The sequence below is a fragment of the Corvus brachyrhynchos genome, unplaced genomic scaffold, assembly GCF_000691975.1.
Source record: "Corvus brachyrhynchos isolate BGI_N302 unplaced genomic scaffold, ASM69197v1 scaffold100, whole genome shotgun sequence".
In the NCBI taxonomy this organism is placed as follows: domain Eukaryota; kingdom Metazoa; phylum Chordata; class Aves; order Passeriformes; family Corvidae; genus Corvus; species Corvus brachyrhynchos.
The window spans coordinates 2,106,933-2,126,858 of record NW_008236230.1 but is presented as its reverse complement, the minus strand read 5'-3'; the positions used below and the strand labels follow the sequence as shown (position 1 = coordinate 2,126,858).

The window sequence follows — 19,926 nt, the reverse complement described above, 5'->3', positions numbered from 1 at the left end:
CCAACACAGTAAAGAACTTTCACATAGTCTGTAGTATACTGTCATCTGCCCTTCCCTCCCCCCCAAATAGGACCAATTTCCATATTAAAATAAATTTTTCAGATTGAGCAGTGGATACTTTCATTACATGGGTCTTTGGGAGGGGCAGGAGACATGCAGTAAACTGATCTTGCTCATCTATCTCGATAGTGTTCCAATTCTGTACCACCACATCACATCAGTATCACTTTTGCTACAGAAAGTAAAACCCTGTGTGTAGCACTGGAAGGAAACAAAAGGCTGCAAACCCCCCCCCCCCAATTAGTTTAATGTTTCAACAACCCTTTCCAATCTTGTATAAAAGTGGAACACAAGAGACAAAATTGTCTGAAACAGTATCATAAAAAATCCAAGGCCAAGATTGAAAAATAAAATTATTGGGGGAGGAGACTGAGGAGAGAGGAAGAAGAAACATGACTAGCCAGTGGCACTTCGTTCCATTAGATGGTGCTATGCAGCTCCTATTGCAGCTTTCACCAGCCAAGCAGTGTATTTTGTCTTTGAGCTCATAAATAACACATTTCAATCACAGGAATCAGGATGGCTGTGGAGTGCCACTCTGCTGCCGCACCCCAGCAGATGGTACGTGCTTTTAATTAGGGCCTGTTCACCTATAATGTGACACAGGGGTGCGTGAGGGAGTGAGGGAGTGTGTGTTTGGATGTGTGAAGTTAATAGAATGTATTAAATATGGAAGCTCAATCTCATCTGCAGCTGTTGTCCTAGCAAGACATGAAGAGGAAGCTGATTATTTCTTCTAGAAAAGAAACAACCCCAAATCATTAATATATAGTGTAATTCTGTTGCTTGATAATGGATAGATTTCAAATCATCCCATATACATATGTAGGGTTAAACTGTGCAAAACATACAATATTTTCTGAAAGAAAGGACTTGTTTCCAAGAGATACAGAAACTAACATATATATATTTAGCTTAAACGAAAAAACAACAACAACAGCAAGTATCTATTAGTGGGTACAAGTCTTTCAAAACGCAATACAAATGAGTAAATGCTATCTACATAAAAAAGATAGATGGGACAAAACCAGATTCTTGTTCAGTACAGCACCTACAGACTGGAGCAGGTTTTTTTTGTACATATGGTGTGTTAATTGTTCCATTTTCTCTCTTTTCCTCTAATTACATCCAACAGTTGTTGAGAAAGAAAAGATGTGTACACAGAAAACCAACCAATTTTTATCTATAATCAGAAAGTTGCACTGTCTCTACCTTCTACAATTTTTAAAACCTTTATGAGTGTAACCACCCAAAGGAAGTTATTTTACATAGGCTTTAACACAATCTTAATTCTACAGCTAAATCCATATATCTCTAAACACACTTCAAAGACCAGCTCTATAACCTGGCACTATTCTTTACCAAAGTTACACTGAGATTCAATGTATTATTTAAAATAAGGATGAGCTCAATTCAAAGCTCAAACCCAATACTATAATGCCTGTAAAATATCCTTTCTTCCCCATTGAGAGGTGCCAGGGAAATATTTTACCAACATTCAAATTCTCTAAAATTATGTAAAAAGTGTTAAGTCAAGATATAAACAAACTGGAAGGCTTTTTTTTTTTTATATGTGTGTGTGTTTTTTTCTTTTAAACAACGCTTTTTATATGCAGCAACAGTTGTGAGCAGTGTCAATTCAGCACCTCAACACTCTATATTTCAACAGTTTCTGAGAATGCATTAAAAGCTAGAACTACCATAAGAACTGCAATATTGTTGCAAGTGAAAAACGAAGCCCTTCTGGAAGTAATGTAGTGTGTGTAAGCAAAGTAAAGACATAAACATAGTAAAGACACACGCATGAGAATAGCTTGTTCATTCAGACATGTACCTGTACGGGTTTTTTTCACAGCGCACTGCTCCAGAGATCTTCTGGTTGATAAACCAACTGGTCTGCTAATCAGCCACTCTAATGGAGCGTATTTTCAGTTCAACAAGCATAACACACCAAGCCCAAACCTGTACCATTTGAAGGCACACCTAGAAAAGCCAGTGGCAGCAAATACATGGTTGTCTTCATAAAACTTTACAACATTATCCTAAAATAAGCACTATCTGCAGACAGTGTGAGAGATGAAAAGCAGACTGGCAAGTGAAGTGATGGCTGTACCTTACGGATGATTACTTACCCAAAGGGGCACAAAGGAACTGCAACAAGCTGAAGCCAATGTGAAGAGGAGCTGTTGCAATTTTGCCACCCTGGCAGGCACAAACACTCCCTCTGCCCGCTTTAGACCAGCACAGTCAGTCTGATGTTCGGCCCCATCTGAGCCAATCCAGCTTGGGAACTTGACAGAAGTTAACAAGAGTTAACTTCATTTTTTTCTTGTTTTGGGCTTTTTTTCCAGGTTAGTGAGCTTCATCAGCTCTCCAGGGAACTGGATGAGCATTAGTACTGAGGAGGAGGGAATACAGCAGTACTGATTTTGATAGATAGAGTTTGCAACTGATTCCATTCAGAAAGGCCGAACAAGTCACACAAAGAAAGGGGACCCTTCAGTGAGATGGTACCAAGCTAACTCTCCAGAGAAACAGAATAGGAAAGCAATTTTGGATACAGTACACGCACAGAGCTCCTATAGACCTGATGGAAAAGTCTAACTCCTAATGCAGTAGTATTCATTAAGAAACATCATTTAAGTCTTAAACTACATTTCACAACTCATTATTCTTTTCACCAATTCTTTGAAAGCAGATACTGAAAAATGGCTGAAAGATGCAACATGGCATTTTGCTTTTATCCTCCAAGTGCACTGAAATTTGAATAGAGAACACCTTCAGTTTTATCTTCTGCAAAGACTTGTCCAGCAACCTCGTGGCAGCAGGACGCAGAGTGTAGAGTTGAATATTCACTCAGGGCAGTCATACATATGCACATTCAAAACACCTTTTGTGATCCCTACTTACATGCATCTGTCACACAATTAATTACCAATTAAACCAAAAGAATGTCTTCGATGGGCAATAGACTCAGTGCAATGGCTTCAGACCAAAGCCACTGCAGGTGGATGGCTACACAAGGCAACAGATGCACATCAGCAGAAAATTTCTCAGAGAGTGGTTGGGGGTTAATACGAGAACAAGACCAGGGCCAAAACATTACCACAGACTCTCAGGCAATGGGCACTACCTGCCAATGTTAAGAGACTACAGAGCTGCCACATAATAGTAAAAACTAAGGAGAAAGCAGTCTTTGTCCCAATACTCCACCTTCAAAGAGTTTCTCTCTTTTCCTCCCCGAAACACAATCAAAAGCCTAATGTGTCCTCATAAAAATGAAGTCTACAAGAAGCAAAGTCTGAAACAACAACTATTAATGAAAAACGAAATCACAATCCAGGTACTTCATAAAATAATAACTGCTTGCGGACTTATATATTTTATTTCAAAATGTTTACTTACGTCATGCCTGACCAAAAAAAAGAAAAAAAATCTTTGTGCTCTGCTAAATGAAAAGAAGATGAAACATCACACAAACATACTTGCTTTTTAAGTACACAGGTTCGAGCTTTCAAAATAAACCTGGCCAAGCAATGTTTTTCTAAGCACCACTTTGCATTTACCAGTATCGCAACACGCTAAAAGTTAAGTCATCTTTCCAAGACATCTTTCCAAACATGTTGACATCTTGTCTTTGTGACTGTCAACAAATACAAAGTATTTATAGGTCACATCACGATCACAGGCATCACACTGCAGAACACAATGGCTATTACAAGTTGTTGGCCAGTAGCATACACACAAAGATAGAAGAGGATGATTGTGGTACATAATCTGTGCAGGCAAAACAGATCACAAGGGGAGGGGCCACCAGGTTAGAATATTCATATTCAAGACTTTCAAAAAAGTTCTAGAGGAAAATGCATTTTTTCCTATCCGCTAGAGTTGTATTCAACAAACTAAGGCAAGCGAGCAGTAGCCAAGCTCTAGGAAGCCCACTGTGATTAACAGCTCTGGAATGAAGTATATGCTGCTTTTATTTAAAGACACAATGTGAAAGTGAGATACTCATTTACAATAGAATAGCATTACATCAAGTGAGGGATCCTTTTCATAAAAGGTCAGTTGGCTTTCCCTAAACTATATTTTCTTACCACTGCTGCCTTCCAACTAACATCTATTAACTTATGGTAGCAACCATGATGAATTTTCAGAATTTCTCATTATTACTAGTAAAATGTGCACTAGATGAGATTTGCCCACCTAAATTTTCAGAAATATGTATCATTTAAAAATGGAAAGTTTTTATAACAAAAAAAATCTGCAGAGAAATAATTTTACCTCACAGTAAAGTTTTATGAGCATTAGTGAAGATGCCTTCATGTACAGAATTACTTCTGAGGGAATGCTTATTTAGATGTATATATGAGTACTCATGTATATTTCCATATATATATATATATATATATATGAATTTACAATATTTTTTCCTCTAGAAAGGTCTCTTTAAAAGACACCAATTAAGGTAAAGCAAAAGCTGCATGTAACTACCATCTAATACTAAAAAAAGAAACACTTGACAACAGAGGTGTGTTTGAGACTGAGACGTAAGTAGTACCTCAAAAGGAAGTAGTTGTGATTGGTCTAATTAAACACAAGCCCCACAGAGGGGTGTGGATGCAACATTTTATCAACAAGGTGCTCCTCAAACTCCATCACTACATACACTGCCACCTGAAGTCACAGCACAAGGACAACTACATCTGCCTGTTTTCTAAAAATCAAAGCAAAGCCTCTTCTTGCATCCATGATTTGCCTGGGGGAGTCAGGGTGGTGGCTGGATGCTGGGAAAGGAGGGAAGAAGAGTAAAGAAGAAGAAAGATTAAACTGCTGGTAAACTCAGTATTATTTCCTTGAATTTTCTAACAAAGCACAGTCACTAAACAGTCTTCACAAAGTGCCCACAGGTAGAAACCTACCAGCCACTACTTGGTTTCTCTGCTAACATACAAAACATGAATTCCAACACAACTGCTAAGAAATATGTCTGGAATAGAAAAGCACTAGAGATACTTCATGAGAGAGAGGATTAACACAAGAGAACAGACAAGAGGAATAAAGATTGAACATTAGAAAACACATTTGAGAGAAGGTAACTATAACCCAGTGCATATAATACACACTGTATGATCAGATACAAGGATTTGTAGATTATTTCTAAAGCAAATATTGCTACTTTGCATCCCAGATCTCAAAACTTGAACCTTTTCCATGAGTTCCATTTTCTGTTTTCAATCTAAACCCAAAAAAGCCTCCCTAGATTTTCAGAGAGAAAGACTTGTGGATGTTTTTAGAAAATGAGAACTTCTTTTTTCTGAGTATATCTGTTCATCAGTTTGTGTCTGTACCCATTTCAAAGCAAAGAGCATGGATGGCCACCTGATCAACAAGATCAGTCATTCAGATTGGAAAGCAGTCTGGGACGTCTCTAGTCCCACCTCCTGGTCAGTGATGGCATCAGATCAGATTACTCACAGTTTTGTCCACTCAAGTCTTGAAAAACAGGATGTTAACCAGACCACCTTTCTCAGAAAACAAGCTCAATTGCTTGGCTGTGCTTGTGGGAAAGAACCTTTTCCTTAAAGCCTCTCTTCCTGCACTTTACATCTGCAGGAATTTACATTTTTTCTCCTATCAGGCCCCTCTGGATACTTTGACTTACTGGCTGCTTTCAGATTCCCTCATTGTTGTTTCTTCTCCAGGCTGAACCAGACCAGCTCCCTCAGCCTCTGCTCATAGGACAAGTGCTTCTGCCCCCTTGGTGGCTCCTGCTGAGCTGCCTGCAGGTTGTCTGTGCCTTTCCCGATGGGGGGCTGAGGAGGGCAAGACTGGATGCAGAACTCCAGATGTGATCTCCCTCCCATCAATCTGCTGGCTGAGCAACTCAGGATGCTCTTGGCCTTCCTAGCTGCCAGGGTTCACAGCTCAGTTCCCAAACACTTTCTTCTTCCCAGAATACTCTCAGTGCTATTCATAGCTAACTATGATTATTTTTGCCATTCATTGAAACACACATTTTTGTTGCTATACTTCTAAAATAAAAACAGTTATTGGCTTAATTCTAAGTGTAAAGAATCTCTGCAGAAGGGAGTGCTTTTCAGGAGCTCAGGGTTAAGAGAAAAAAGTAAAGATGTCCATATGAAAGCATTCTTTTAATCTTAATTGGAGTTGCAACTGAAATGTTATATTGAAGAGGCTAAAAAAGAGGGTTATCAGTGAAGGACCCAACTGCACAAGTTGTTCAGTTAACGAGGCACCAGACAAGGATGTGCTGCAGGAACTATAACCTGAATTTGCTACAGATGAAAAGTGTCTTGATGGCCTGAAATGAGAAATACCTCTCTGCTGAGCTTTCACTGCCAAGCCCCTGCCAACTGCTCTACAACCAGGACACTGGGGTAGCTCAGCAGTCCAATTACGAGACAGGGAACGCCTTGAAATGACAAGTTCAAAACCTGACAACACTGATTTTTCTCTTCTTCCTTTTGAGACAGATATATACCACTCCATTTGCTGTGCTGCTGTTTCTGAACAGTTCATAAAAAAGGCCTGGCCTGCTGTGCATAGACATTACAAATTCCACAATATTTTGCTGGAAAGATTAGAGTTTTAGTCCAATGCTGTGGCAAACACGCTCTTTTCAGCATGGCTAGAGGTTCCCCCTGCATGGGTGTGGCCTCACCTTGAATATTGTGCGCAGTTTTAGTCACCACAAGGTAAGAAAGATATTAAGCTATTAGAGAGCATCCAAAGGAAGCCAACAAAGATAGTGGAGGGCCTTGAGGGAAGCCACATAAGGAGTGGCTGAGGTCACTTGTCTGTTCAGCCTGGAGGAGACTGAGAGGAGACCTCACTGCAGTTAGAACTTCCTTGTGAGGGGAAGAGGAGGGGCAGACACTGATCTCTTCACTGTGGTGACTTGTGACAGGACCGGAGAGAATGGCCTGAAATTGTGTCAGGGGAGGTTTAGGCTGGATATCAGGAAAAGGTTTTCACCCAGAGGGTGTTTGGGCACTGGAACAGGCTCCCCAGGGCAGTGGTCACAGCACCAAGCCTGAGAGAGTTCAAGAAGCATTTGGACAATGCTCTCAGGCACATGGTGTGACTCTTGGGGATGGTCCTGTGCAGGGCCGGGAGTTGGACTTGATAATCCTTGTGGGTCCCTTCCAACTCTGCAGGTTCTGTGATTCTGTGACTTGGGTACCCTGAAGAGGGCTAAACATATTGTGCCTCTTGGTGATTTCATTTAGAGAAGCACTGGGTGCTAATCAGCCTTTCTGGATGCATGCATTTCACACTTGATAGTGGGAAACGATTTGCCTTTGATGAAGCAGTAGTTGCTAAGGTTATTTTAATTAAGCAGCAGGGCATAAAGCCTTGGGATATTCAAACTTCTTGGACTGCAGTGTGGTTGGTCTGGATGATGACAAGATTTCAATAGGAAATTTCTGAAGCACAGCACTATTTCTGAAAGTAAAGATTCAGATATAGTAAATATCTAGTTACAGGACACATATTATTCTTTTAATATGGAAATTATGCTAATTCCTTAGAAAAGGGATCAAGCATCAGAAATATGTTGCTAGTATACAGTTTTAAAACAGATGAGCTATTTCAACTTCCAAAAGAGTTAAAGAAACAGTTCTCTGAAAGTCACCTGAGGTGAAGCTTTGTTAGCCATTTTGACAGACTAGTAATTTTTAGTATACTGAACAGACTCCTAACAAAGTTTTACTTTGCAAAAGTGATCCTTGGATTCTAGCAATAAAGACAGTTAATTTTGCTCCTTGAGTTTTGCTCAGGTAAACCTGCGATTTCTGAGACAGAAGCATGTAAGGATCATAGGTACAAAATGAATCTAGTAGAAGAAATTGCACTGAAATTAGATAGGGTCTAGTTATCTCATGACAAAGGCAACAATAAACCACAAATACAATTTATTAAACAATCCACATGAAGTAACATACCACCTGCCCTGTTTATATACAACATACTAGAAGTTACAGGATTTAGAATATTGAAGTTACTATCCAAAATTTATTCTCTCATCCATTTCTATCAGCTTTACAACTTACCTAAAAATCTTTGTTCCTTATAACTCAGTCAGTGACGACAAACATCCCCCACTGGACTTCCTATCACCATATGGTTCAATGACCTTCCCTCATTTACTGCAAAGCACTGCATGTTTAGTTTAGCAAATTTGCAACATTAATTTTGACAACAATGATGGATATTTGAAATTACTTAGCAGCACATAAAATTCTAATATATGCAAAGCCTATGAGTCAAATCTAGAGCCTAAAAAAATCAATTTGGAATTTGTAACAAAATCAGCATCCTACTTTGTGCATAGAACAGAGTGCTGAATATTATTCTCAGACATTTGGGATTGTAAATATATGCCTTTGGACAATGCATGTAATGTTTCAGGAAGCTCAGATCCAGACTACTCTAATTATTACCAAAGGCTCAGAAAAAAAGAAATGTGGGTTATTTTGTACACTATGAACACTACTTAAGGCAGAGAAAGTCAAGTGAACTAGTTATTTCCTTCTGCATTCTTTCCATTTAATTAGCTACAGGATATGGAAGTCTTCACAGACTTCAGAGATGATTATGCTAGGACTGAAGAAAAAGGGGCTGAAAACCCCATCCTGAGTTGAACACCAACGCAGAAATGCAAATTATACAAACTCTAGGTGCCATTTCATCCCCCACAGGAAATTAGAAGCAGCTTCTTACATGAAGAAAGAGCAGGACACATGGTGAACAGAGGCAAGGTTTGAAGGAAAAAGAATAGTCTTGGTAAAGCTGAATGACTGATTCACCATGCAGTGAGGCAGATTTGAGGTTTTCAGGCTGGCCCAGCTGATCTTCATCCCCATAAATAACACAGCACCCCTGTGCACCAGGTGTAATGTGCCAGAACTTGCCCACCCTGACTTTCCGCACTGCGCAGCTCCGCACTCCTGGCACCTCCCAGGTGCTACCAGCACAAGTGAGCACTTAAAGAAGCCAGACCCTTAGCAGGCAAGTTATGGTACAGTAAATCCACAGCTCTTTATCTTTGGTATCTTTGGGGCATGATGGTGACCAGCTAAGACATACCTGAGACCTCTGCTAGCTCCAGTAAAGTAAATTCGGCTTCTCAGGACCTATAGATCCTATATATTTTTCTGAAGTCCAGAAGTAAAATAGGAGTCAAAGCAATACTAAAATCTAAGTGAAGTAACACAACATTCCTCAAAGCTACTTCACATAAAAGAAAGAAAGAAAAAAAAAGGTTACACACTTTTTCCTACTATTTTTCCTACAGTTACTCTACAAAAAATGTAGAGTAGATTATCTATCTGCCAAACATGAAGCAAAGAGCAGCTACCAGCCAAAATGTTTCTTTTGGGCTATGTATGAGCTCCACCTCTAAAATTTCGGTGCATACACTCCTACTTTCCAAATTGTAGATCCCAGCATACAATGCAATACTTTGATCTGACAAGAAATACTTTAATATCAGACAGAAAAAATGAGATTGAATTTAAAACTCAAGGTATTCTAGTCCAGTGAACAGAAGTAATTCAATAAACCTGCTGACAGATCTTCTGTGCACTTAAACAGTTTAACTACTGTAACAGAAAAGGAGATCAGAAGTATTCAGGAAGACAAAGAGAGCAGTCAATTTTCCTTTTTAAAGAAGAGAAACATTGACAAACGCCTTTTAATCTAGCCAAGCCCAAGTACATTAAATACAGACATTAAAATTTAGAGGTGAAGCTACACTAAGGTCAATAGTTTTTAAAGAGTCTTCCAGTCAACCTCTTAACACTCTCTCTAAGAGTCTTATGCTATGAATGAAAAAAAGATTACCATACTCTATTTCTCTATATATTATATTTAATAAGGCTAGGTTCAGATTGGTACATTTGTATATCAAAAAAGATTCTGCATTTCAAGCCAAAAAATGGGCTACAAAAACCCCCAGATAGTACTTAATAGCTAATTAAAAGTTACAGAAAAATAGTCACTCACATGCGTGATGGCAGCACTTTTATCCTCTGTCTGCAAGCAAGGAAAAAGAAAACACAGCAAACACGAACTCCTTTTCCTCCCAGAAGCACATGGCTGCTGGCTGCAAGAATTTCTTCTCAGATAACATTTACTCTAAATGTGGAATTAACATCTGGCTTAAAACTCAGTAACTCAGATGACTACTGCCTAAAGGTTACTGCAGGGGATAGGAGAGGAAAAGAGATATGAGGAATGACTTACTTATCATAAGGTTATTTAGTATAACATTTTATGACCAGGGTAGATTACCTTCCCTTTCACATGAGACATGACCTTCCCCTCCCCAGAGTAGCAGAAAAAGTTTGCAATCTAGGAACGAATTACCCACACAAGTTGCAGAAGCACCAGCTAATGACAGCAATACCTCACACTGATGGAGAATTTCTCCTTCAAGGGTTTCAACAAATTATTGGGAAATAAAAGCCCAGAACCAAGCCTCGAAGTCCATACAGGTTAGCAAGCATTGCCACTTGTTCACAGAACAAGGAGTTTTGTACAGATATATGCACAGTATACTTTTTTGTCCAACCTTGTATTGCCGTAGCTTATAGGACTATATTCATCCCATGTTGTTTTTGCTTTTGGAAGTGACTGTGTCACCAGCAGTTTGATAAATATTCATATTTCCATGCAAAATCTGCAAATAATGGGCAGCAATTTTGGGTATAAATTATGAACTGAAAATACTAAATTAAATTTAGTAAAAAATGCACTCAATAGCTCTGGAAATCAAGAAACCTATTTAGCGTTCTACATGAAATGCATTGCTTATTATTGTTGAGTAAACGAAACACTTGAACATTTATTTTCATTTTGTAAATTAGTCAGATCAGGGAAAAAAAACATGATGAGTGAGACACCTAATTTATTTTGGCCAGTGATAAAACTACTTAGATCAATCAATCAATGTTCCTCCCTTCAAAACTAGTTTACATACAAAGACCATTAATTTGAAAACCTATTTTCTAACTTACTGGACTAGAAAAAGGCTGTGATATTTTAGATGAGTCAAAGAAGTTTTCTGAAACTTAGCAGCAGCTTAGTTTCATGGCAACACAATACAGTTCAATTTGACATTGTCAGTATAATTCAAGCTATAAACTTCAAGGATTGTCTTATGCATTTCATTTGAGCTGTATTAACTTTAAAACATTTTCCTGAGAAGGAGGCCGACTGATGTTATTTAAATAAATAAAAACACAGAATATATTTGAATGGATGGATGAATGAATTATTGTTTCACAAAGAATTCTATTAGTGATTCAATCCAAAACTTTGTGAAATGTGATGGTTTGTACCTGGCCCCTTCCACTTTTAATTCCCCTTTTCTTAACTGTGACTAACAATGCAAATAAATTATGTCTCTGAACCACACCCCCAACCACCCACCCCAGCCACATTTGGCTCTTTGATTGCTATTCTAACATAGTCTGCAGAAATTTAACATTCACACAATGTGTAACCCTCGTAAGATAAACCAATTTTCTCCAACACCAAGGCTCTGTGGAAACCTGGGCATACATTCCTCCCTCGTGCTTAGGCAAACAATAAGCCGATGTTTACATCTGTGTGTGACTGCAGCTGAGTATTGTGATAATCTGTATGTTTGCTGGGGAAAGATATAATGCCTTTAAATAAACACTACCAAGCAACAATACCATGTGTATCCTGCAAGCAAATCCTAGTTAGCAGAAATCACATGCTGGGCAAGACAGAGATGGAGACAACTCTGCAAAGACCTCACAGGATACAATTAATTATTTTCATAGGCACCTAAAGTCACAGAATTAAGTTTAATTATAAAAGCTTCAATAACATAAAGGATTAGTGATTACTAGCAATATACTAGAATGAATTATAGTCTCAAGGAAATATTTTAGTTTTTTTCAGACATACACTTTCTGTGGCAGTTAAAATAAGACAATATTACTTTTAAACAAGCTAATGATTTAGAAACAGATCTTTAATGGTTCCAGACCAGGATATGCTGGACAAGCACTCAGAAGGACTGGCAAGACCTGTTGATGGAGATTATTTTCTAATAAAACTCACACACCTATCATACTTTCTCTAGTCTCAAGAGTGGATTCACAGCTTCCTTTAAACAAGGATTTTGCAAAAGGATTACTGGGATTGAGTAGAAGTGAATTCCTGACTTCTTGATACCAGTACATTCATATATGCATACACACAAATAATATCTACTTTGCGCATAGGCTTCTTTTCTTTAGACACTATAATGAGGTTTAACAAATTGCTATTTATTGAAAAACTTAAAAAAAAAAAAGTGTCTAAGCAGCAGCTTTTCCGAAGAATTTGTAACAAACATGATGCTGAAGAAAGTGTAGTCCTAAGTATTGGACTGAGTCCTGAGCCTCTGAATACCATTCCCAGCACAGGACCTTCAAATTTTCCTGAAGAACGTTTAAAGGATTTTATTTCCCACACATTCTGTTCAGGAAGAAAGCATCTGAACTCAACTGAATTCTTTTCAGTTGCATTGCATCCTGAGAAGAATGTTAGAATTTTATACAGCGATCTGGTAAAAAGGAATGGAATAGAATAGAACAGAATGCAGAAAAGAATGTAAGGGAAGAAGGCCATAGGCCATAATGCCACCCTAGGTAGAAAGCTGTCTGGATGATTTGTGGCATCTTCATTCTTGAGAAAAAACTGTATCAAGAAGAATCCCCAAGAATATTTCTCACTAAGGACACTTTTGCACTGAGTTCTGTGCAAAACAGTCTTTGAACAGCTGGCTCAAGTATTCACAAACACAAGAAAACAACCAAGAAAGTCTCCTTTGATGCCCACTTTTTTTTGAAAAACAGAGAACTATGTATAATCTAGGACTGTACTTTGTTGGTCAGTGCACCCCAAAATACATGGGAAGAGCTCTATTGAGGAGGTAGTTCAGAGAGAATCCTTGCCATCCATTACTGCAGGAAGTGGTTCTAAACATTGCCTCATTGACTGCAGTTTCATTTTTTCTTTGTTTTTTAAATTACTTGGATTTTTTTTTAAATCCAGAATGCTGACCTTCTAAAGAATACTTGAAATTATAATAACCTGTGTCTACTGTATCTTGAATCACATGGATGCTAGGAGGTCAGCATCTTTTCACCATGGGCAGCATAGAGAGGAATCCAGAGGAACTAAGTGTTAAAGCCACATCCAAGAGTAAGGAAAGGAGGAGGTTAGATGGGACAGCATTTTAATCCATTTTAATACTATAGCTACATTAAAAAGTGTTTTTCATTTACCAGAAATCATAAGCCTATGTGTATGGGAATGAGTCACTGCCAGAGGCAGTATTTTTTCTATTACTCTCATTAGTTCTCAAACAAACATTACTGGTAATTAAATCTTTCATAAAAAGCAATATGTCCCTGTTCTTCTGTGCTATACAAAGAATAACAAACAGCCACAGCAGATTTACACATTTGGAGTGCCTTTACTAAAATAAAATAACTAAAACAGCGTATCAGTCTTTTGAGGAGGCCCCATCCATTTGTCTTCCAAATATTAAATTTCAATTTTTCCAGAACTCTGTAACTCTGTATGGACTGTATGTGCTCCAAACTCTCCCTCCAAGTTATTACTATTCAAAATTCTCCTCTGAAAAAAAAAAAAAAAAAAAAAAAAGAAATCAAGAAAATTACATCAAACCTGATGCACAGATATCATTAATTGTTCAGGAAGAGTGTAACTTTACAAGGGTAAAGTGAATGTATTTGGAAAACGACAATCACCATTGAACCTTTAAACCCAAGATAACAATTCCTAATGAACAAGATCAACAGAATTTTGATGCAATGATTTGCAGTTGGGTAATGTTACTATTAAGAAATTAAAATATTTGATAAAACTGTTTTCATTTGTTTTAAAATTTCAGAGAAATATGTCCTGAGGGTATCTAATGACTATGTTTGGACATTTTTGAAATAGAGTGCTTCAGTTGTCTTCCAAAAATATTTTATACATATATAATACTGAAGTCAAATGGAAATACCTCAATACTGTCAGACCCCAGTCCAAAATCATGTTCTTATACCTCTGGATTTTCCCTAAAAGTGCATATATTTCCATGTTTTACTACAATTCAGAGTGTCACCATCTCAGTCCTTTACACAGTTCCCATCCTAATCAGCAGATTGAGCAGCATCCAGAGCTCTTAAAATACTGACATCTCTATTCAAGCATATATGAATCTGACAGAAGAAGGCAATATATATAAAAGAGCTTAAAATAATATAATGGCTAAATGGGATGTGGTCATTGAAATAATTGCCAAAATTTAACTCCCCAAAAAAAGAGCTGTTAGTAACGCCAACCACAAATCTGTGTGACTGAAAATGTGCAGTGCCTGTTTACCTGTGACTCTGGGTCATGCAGCTCCAGGCCAAAACAAGTGTCTGCACTACTGTAGGATGGAAACCACCCTGGACTCTGGAATACCACAGCTGCTTGCAGCCCTGACCTTTTTATACTTTTCAAGTAGATCAGAGAGCACCATATACTCAGTAAATGGGAAATTAACTAAAAAAATCCTAAAGTTTGTAATCACTCAAAACACAGTCAGCAATTATACAGAGATAAGAAAAAATAAGTTATCCGCCTTCTTTGTACAGCCGAGGAAAAACAGGTACCATAAAGGTTCAATTCTGTGACTGTACTCCTACAAAGAAGTCAGACATCTCTGCTGGACAGAACTGACAATTTTATTTTTTCCTGCATTTCTTATCTCAGCTGCAAACTACCACTTTGGTCAGAAAACCATGCCTCCCTCTTCTCATTATTGTCTTGAATTTTCTTTTTGATTAATCACCATTTCGACTTTTTTTACCTCCTTAACACACAGAAACAAACAATCTGCTGGCAGACCTTGCCAATCACAAACTTCATTAGGATATCCAGTGAGAAAAAGGTTTATTCAGCTTGGACAACTGTCGCATGTAAAATTTTAATGTGGCTGTTAAAATACCTAAGTGATGAAAGTGCAAAAAGAAAGAGTGACAGGATTCTATAGACCAGGGACCAAAAGCAAAGTAAGATTTTCCCATTAAAGTGACCAACTAAGGCATGTTGGGAGGAAGAGAAAGAAACTAATTTTTATAAAAGAGTGTTTTTAAAAAAATTTTACTTGGTGTGAGTTATGTTCTTGAAAGAGTTGTTAGCAGGATCTTAACAGCTTTATGCCCCCTTGAAGCATAGGTCATTATGCAAGTACAGGTCAACTTAACCTATACTTGTGCAAAAATCCAGGTGCTCTCATGAAAGGAATCGGGTACCCCGAGAAGTTACTATTCTGGAACTGGGTATCCGGAGAAGCCTCACTATTAAGACCTCAGCAAAGAGGGCAGCAAGTACCTCAGCCTTCCCCTCATCCTTTGTCACTGTGTTTACCTCTGCAACCAACAAAGTGTGGAGATTCTCCTTAGCCCTTCTTTTGTTGCTGATGTATCTACAGAATCATTTTTTATTTTCTTTTATGGCAGTAGCCAGATAAAGTTCCAGCTGGGCTTTGGCTCTTCTAATTTCCTCTCTGCTTAACCTCATGACACCCATGTAGTTCTCCAGCGTAGTCTGCCCTTTCCCCTAAATGCCAACAACTCTGTAAACTCTGCCTTTTTTTTTTCCTCCTGAGTTTGTTCCAAAGCTCTCTGTTTAGCCAGGCTGGTTTTCTTCCCTGCTGGCTCATCTTCCAGCACATGGGGACAGCCTGCTCCTGTACCTTGAAGATTTCTGTCTTGAAGAATGTCCAGCCTTCCTGGACACCTGTCCTTCAGGACTGCCTCCCAAGTGATTCTCTCAACAGGTCTCCTAAACAGGCCCAAATTTGCCCTCAGGAAGTCCAAATACAAGTTCTGCTGATACCCCTCCTTACTTCTGTGCGAATTGATAGCATCATCATTTCAGGATCGCTGTGCCCAAGGCATCCTCCAATCTCCTCATCACACAACAGTCCTTTCCTCTTGGCAAACAACAGGTCCAGTGGGGCACCTTCCCTATTTGGTTCCCTCACCAGCTGAATTAGGAATTTATCTTCCATACACTCCAGGAACCTCCTAGACTGCTTCCTCTCTGTGGTATTATATTCCAAGCAGACATCTGGTAAATCGAAGTCCCCCAGAAGAACAAGGGGCAGCAATCTTGAGACTGTTCTATGATTCTATATTCCACGACTCCCTAAAATCAGATCAACAACTATGTCAGTCAAAGTAGGAAAAGCAACTGGCACTGAAAAAAAAAGTGCAAATTATTTTGCTCAGTTTTGTTCCTAGGTTAGCAGTCATTTGCAAAAATCAGATTTACTAGTTTTAAAATCTTGAAGGACATGTCTCAGATGAAACAGAATGCATAATTAATACTTGTTTCCAATGCAAAACCTGTTTTGACAAATTTTCTTCCTTGATTCTTTTATATTCTGGGTAATTTTATTAATCAAATAATATTGCACATTCTAAAAGAAAAATCTAATTCCATTAAAATGCAATTTAGAGAGAGAAGAAAAAATATGTCTATAAATAAAAATGCAACTTCCATCAGTTAAAAGAGAACATAATGAGTAACTGAAATAAATTTGCAATAAATCAAGAAAGACCTTAAAAAAATTTAAAAATCATTTGCAGAAAAAAATCCAACAGAGCAGCTCAAAGGTTCTGACATTGCTCATAACTACAAGAAATAAAAGAAATAGAAAGCAGATGATCTGGAAGCATGTCATATGATGTTACCCTGAACTTATTACCCATTGTTAGTATCTTTATAGAGCAAGGAAGGCTAGGGATCTGAAAATCATAGTAAGCTGGTTAGCTAGGATGTCTGGAGCTTATCCAGTTCAATGTCACACTTGAAACAGACCTGCATGCAACAAGGTGACGTCAGCCATGGTGCTCTTTGGCTAAACCTATCATGAAAACCTTCAAAAATGCAGATGACAAACTCTCTCAGGGAAGACCTGCTCCAGTTCTGCATTGTCCTGGAGAGAACTCCTTTCCATTAGATTCCCATGTGTTAAGACCACTAAGCTTCAATCATGTTAAACAAACAAGAAATTTTTAAGTTCAGATTATCTTAATCTGCAACCAGATGTATTTTAATGGCTTTCACAAGTTTATAAATTCTTTTGTCTTCTGTACTGAAACCACTCACAATATTTATTTAAATCACTAATGATATTTAGAAATATCCCTTAAAACCATTTAGTTGAGACTACAATCTAACATATTATAAACCATCAGAGGTTCTAGTTTTTGTCAACCAAGCAGAAGAAAATAGCACACTTGTTAAAAACCACCTTTTTGACTCAAAACCTGACATCTTGCCACTCTGCATATTGATTTTCCTCCAGTACAAATCACTCTCCCATGCTCAGACTGTCTGCTGGGGTAATAGGGCAGAAGGGCAGATATGAAATTACTTAAAGTCTACTAAATTCCCTCTCCCTGCTGTTGAAACCTGGCCTCCATATCTGGGTGTCCAAACACTCTGTGACATTTACTTCAGGACACTGGAGATGCTCCTGTGTTATTCTGAAGGCTGCCAGTGGTGACCTGCACTGTGCATCACTTGTTTTGTGTATTCTAATTAATTATTATTATTATCCATTCCTTTTCTGTTCTATTAAACAGTCTTCACCTCAACCCACAAATTTTATTTTTTTTTCCCCCAGTTCTCTCCCCCATCCCATTGGGGAGGGGGGAGCAAGCAAGCACTTGTGTGGTGCTTAGCTGCCTGCCAGATTAAACCAGAGCAACAAAATTAGGAGAAAAAGCACAGTAAGCAAATAAGGAGACAATAGCTAGCTGGTCATACTCCAGACATACTCTTACAAATACACAATTTTAAGTAATAAAGTATTCAGACACTGTCTAGCTGAAGCCATGAATCAATAATACTAATCTGTAATACCTTCTACTTTGCTGAAGTTGGTTCTTTACAAAGTCCTTGGGTTAACTCCCTTGCACTGCCATATCACATTACAGCAGCCCTAAGGACATGGCAGAGCTGCTTATCTTGTGCAGAAGCCAACGGGGTGTCCCTTTTACCTATGGGTGTGGAGTAAACATCGAGGCAGAACTGTTGTTGTGGTCACAGCAGACCTCTAAATGTAACAGCTGCTGATCTTTTCTTGCTGGAAACTGTTATTGCTTCTAGTGCTCACAAATGTGTATACACCACAAGATTTTAGACAGTTTCTGATTTTACAGTATCTAAGGACAGGCCCATCAAAACCAGAGATCTTTTCTTTAAGGAAAGGGGCAACTTGCGCTGTGATATGGCGCAAGTCGCCCCTTTGATATGCTCAAAAAACCAGATCTGCATGGTAAATATACCATATGATTTGTATCCTTTAAAATTTGCTGTGAACTTCACTTCCTCCCTGCCTAGCCCTAAGTACAAACCCACTGCTGAAAACACGTCGTGGCCCAGACATGAGCTTCATTCAGCTGTTCACCAACTGCACATTTCAAGCCATCTCCATTTACAATCCTCTGGTTTTTAGCCAGAACAAGGGCAATCAGGTACACTCAGGACAGCAAAGAGCAGGAGAAAGCCTTGACAGCAACAGAGCATGATGCAAACACACACTGCTGCGTGGAGGCAGTGATGAAGGTTTATTAGTGCCAGCTCATTTTCAGCCCCACAGTCCTTCTTCTCAGGGCACTCCCTTGCACCTGAGGTTTGTGGAATACTTGTGCCTTGCAGAGCACAGAGCTCACCACAGTTATGAAAGTTTAAAGGCTTCTGTTCCCAATTCTTGCCTGGGAGATGATTCACAGCACAGGTAGTTCACATGTCTCTTCTCATGGTGCAACTGAGTGGCAAAGTAAATAAACTACCATTGGGCAATACAATTTTGCCAGTGTGGGTGAGTACCACCCCCTGTGAACACAGCAGGTATCTAATGGAGTCCAGGCCTATGTCTAACCTTTGCCAAAAAAACGGTGCATGTCTTTCATCAACAGCCAGAGGAGGCAGGCAGGCAGGGAGCCACACAGACTGGCAGGAAGAGTGAACCCTGATCCCTCATTGCACCCTGAGCCTGGACACAGCACATGGTGCCAGGCTTTGGCTGCAGCCTGACCTCTCCTTGGGCAGGAAATGGGCAGCACACAGACCAGACATGGGCTATGTCAGGTTCACAAAGTCATTAGGGTTGGAATGGATCTCTGGAGATCATCTAGTTCAACCCCCCTGACAAGGCAGGGTCACCTTGAGCAGGAGACACAGAAACACATCCGATGGGTTTTCAATGTCTCCACAGAGGGACTCCATGACCTCCCTGGGCAGCCTGTTCCAGTGTTCTGCTACCCTCAATGTAAAGAGGTTCTTCCTCATGTTGAAGTGAAACTTCTTGTGTTTTGGTTTATGGCCATTGCTCCCCATCCTGTTGCCAGGCACCACTGAAAAGAGTCGGGCACCATCCTCATGACCCCCAGCCCTGAGATATTTCTATGCATTAATGAGCTCCCCTCTCAGTCTTCCCTTCTCCAGACTAAACAGGCCCAGCTCCCGCAGTCTCTCCTCAGAAGAGAGATGCTCCAGACCCTTCTTCATTTTTGTGGCCCTCCACTAGACCCTCTCCAGCATCTCCTTGTCCTTCCTTCTTCTACTGAGGAGCCCAGACTCAGCACAAGTACCCCAGACTCCAGGTTGGGACAGTCTCTGTCCTGTCCCTTCTCCCTACAGCAGGCATAGCCTGCTGGTGCTTCTGCGGCAGCCCGGGGCCTGGCAGAGGGACCGGGGGCTGCCCATTCCCTGCGCTCCGAGGCGGGTCCAGGCCCGGTG

The 19,926-nt window shown here is 39.3% G+C and overlaps 1 protein-coding gene and 1 long non-coding RNA gene across 2 annotated transcripts in view; both read right to left on the bottom strand.

Annotated features, from left to right (window-relative positions):
- LYRM4 (LYR motif containing 4) overlaps positions 1-3,470 on the bottom strand; it is a 73,239-nt gene extending 69,769 nt beyond the window's left edge. Inside the window, exon 1 of the mRNA XM_008643460.2 lies at positions 3,466-3,470. Within this exon, the coding sequence (XP_008641682.1) occupies positions 3,466-3,470 (5 nt within the window). The remainder of the gene's footprint in view (positions 1-3,465) is intronic.
- Positions 3,471-7,983: 4,513 nt separating this feature from the next.
- Positions 7,984-16,149, bottom strand: LOC108449792. Its single transcript, XR_001866089.1, has 2 exons — positions 16,019-16,149; positions 7,984-13,749 (listed from the first exon to the last, which is right to left on the bottom strand). It is a non-coding gene; the product is annotated as an uncharacterized LOC108449792 (long non-coding RNA).
- Between the last annotated feature and the right edge of the window lie 3,777 nt (positions 16,150-19,926).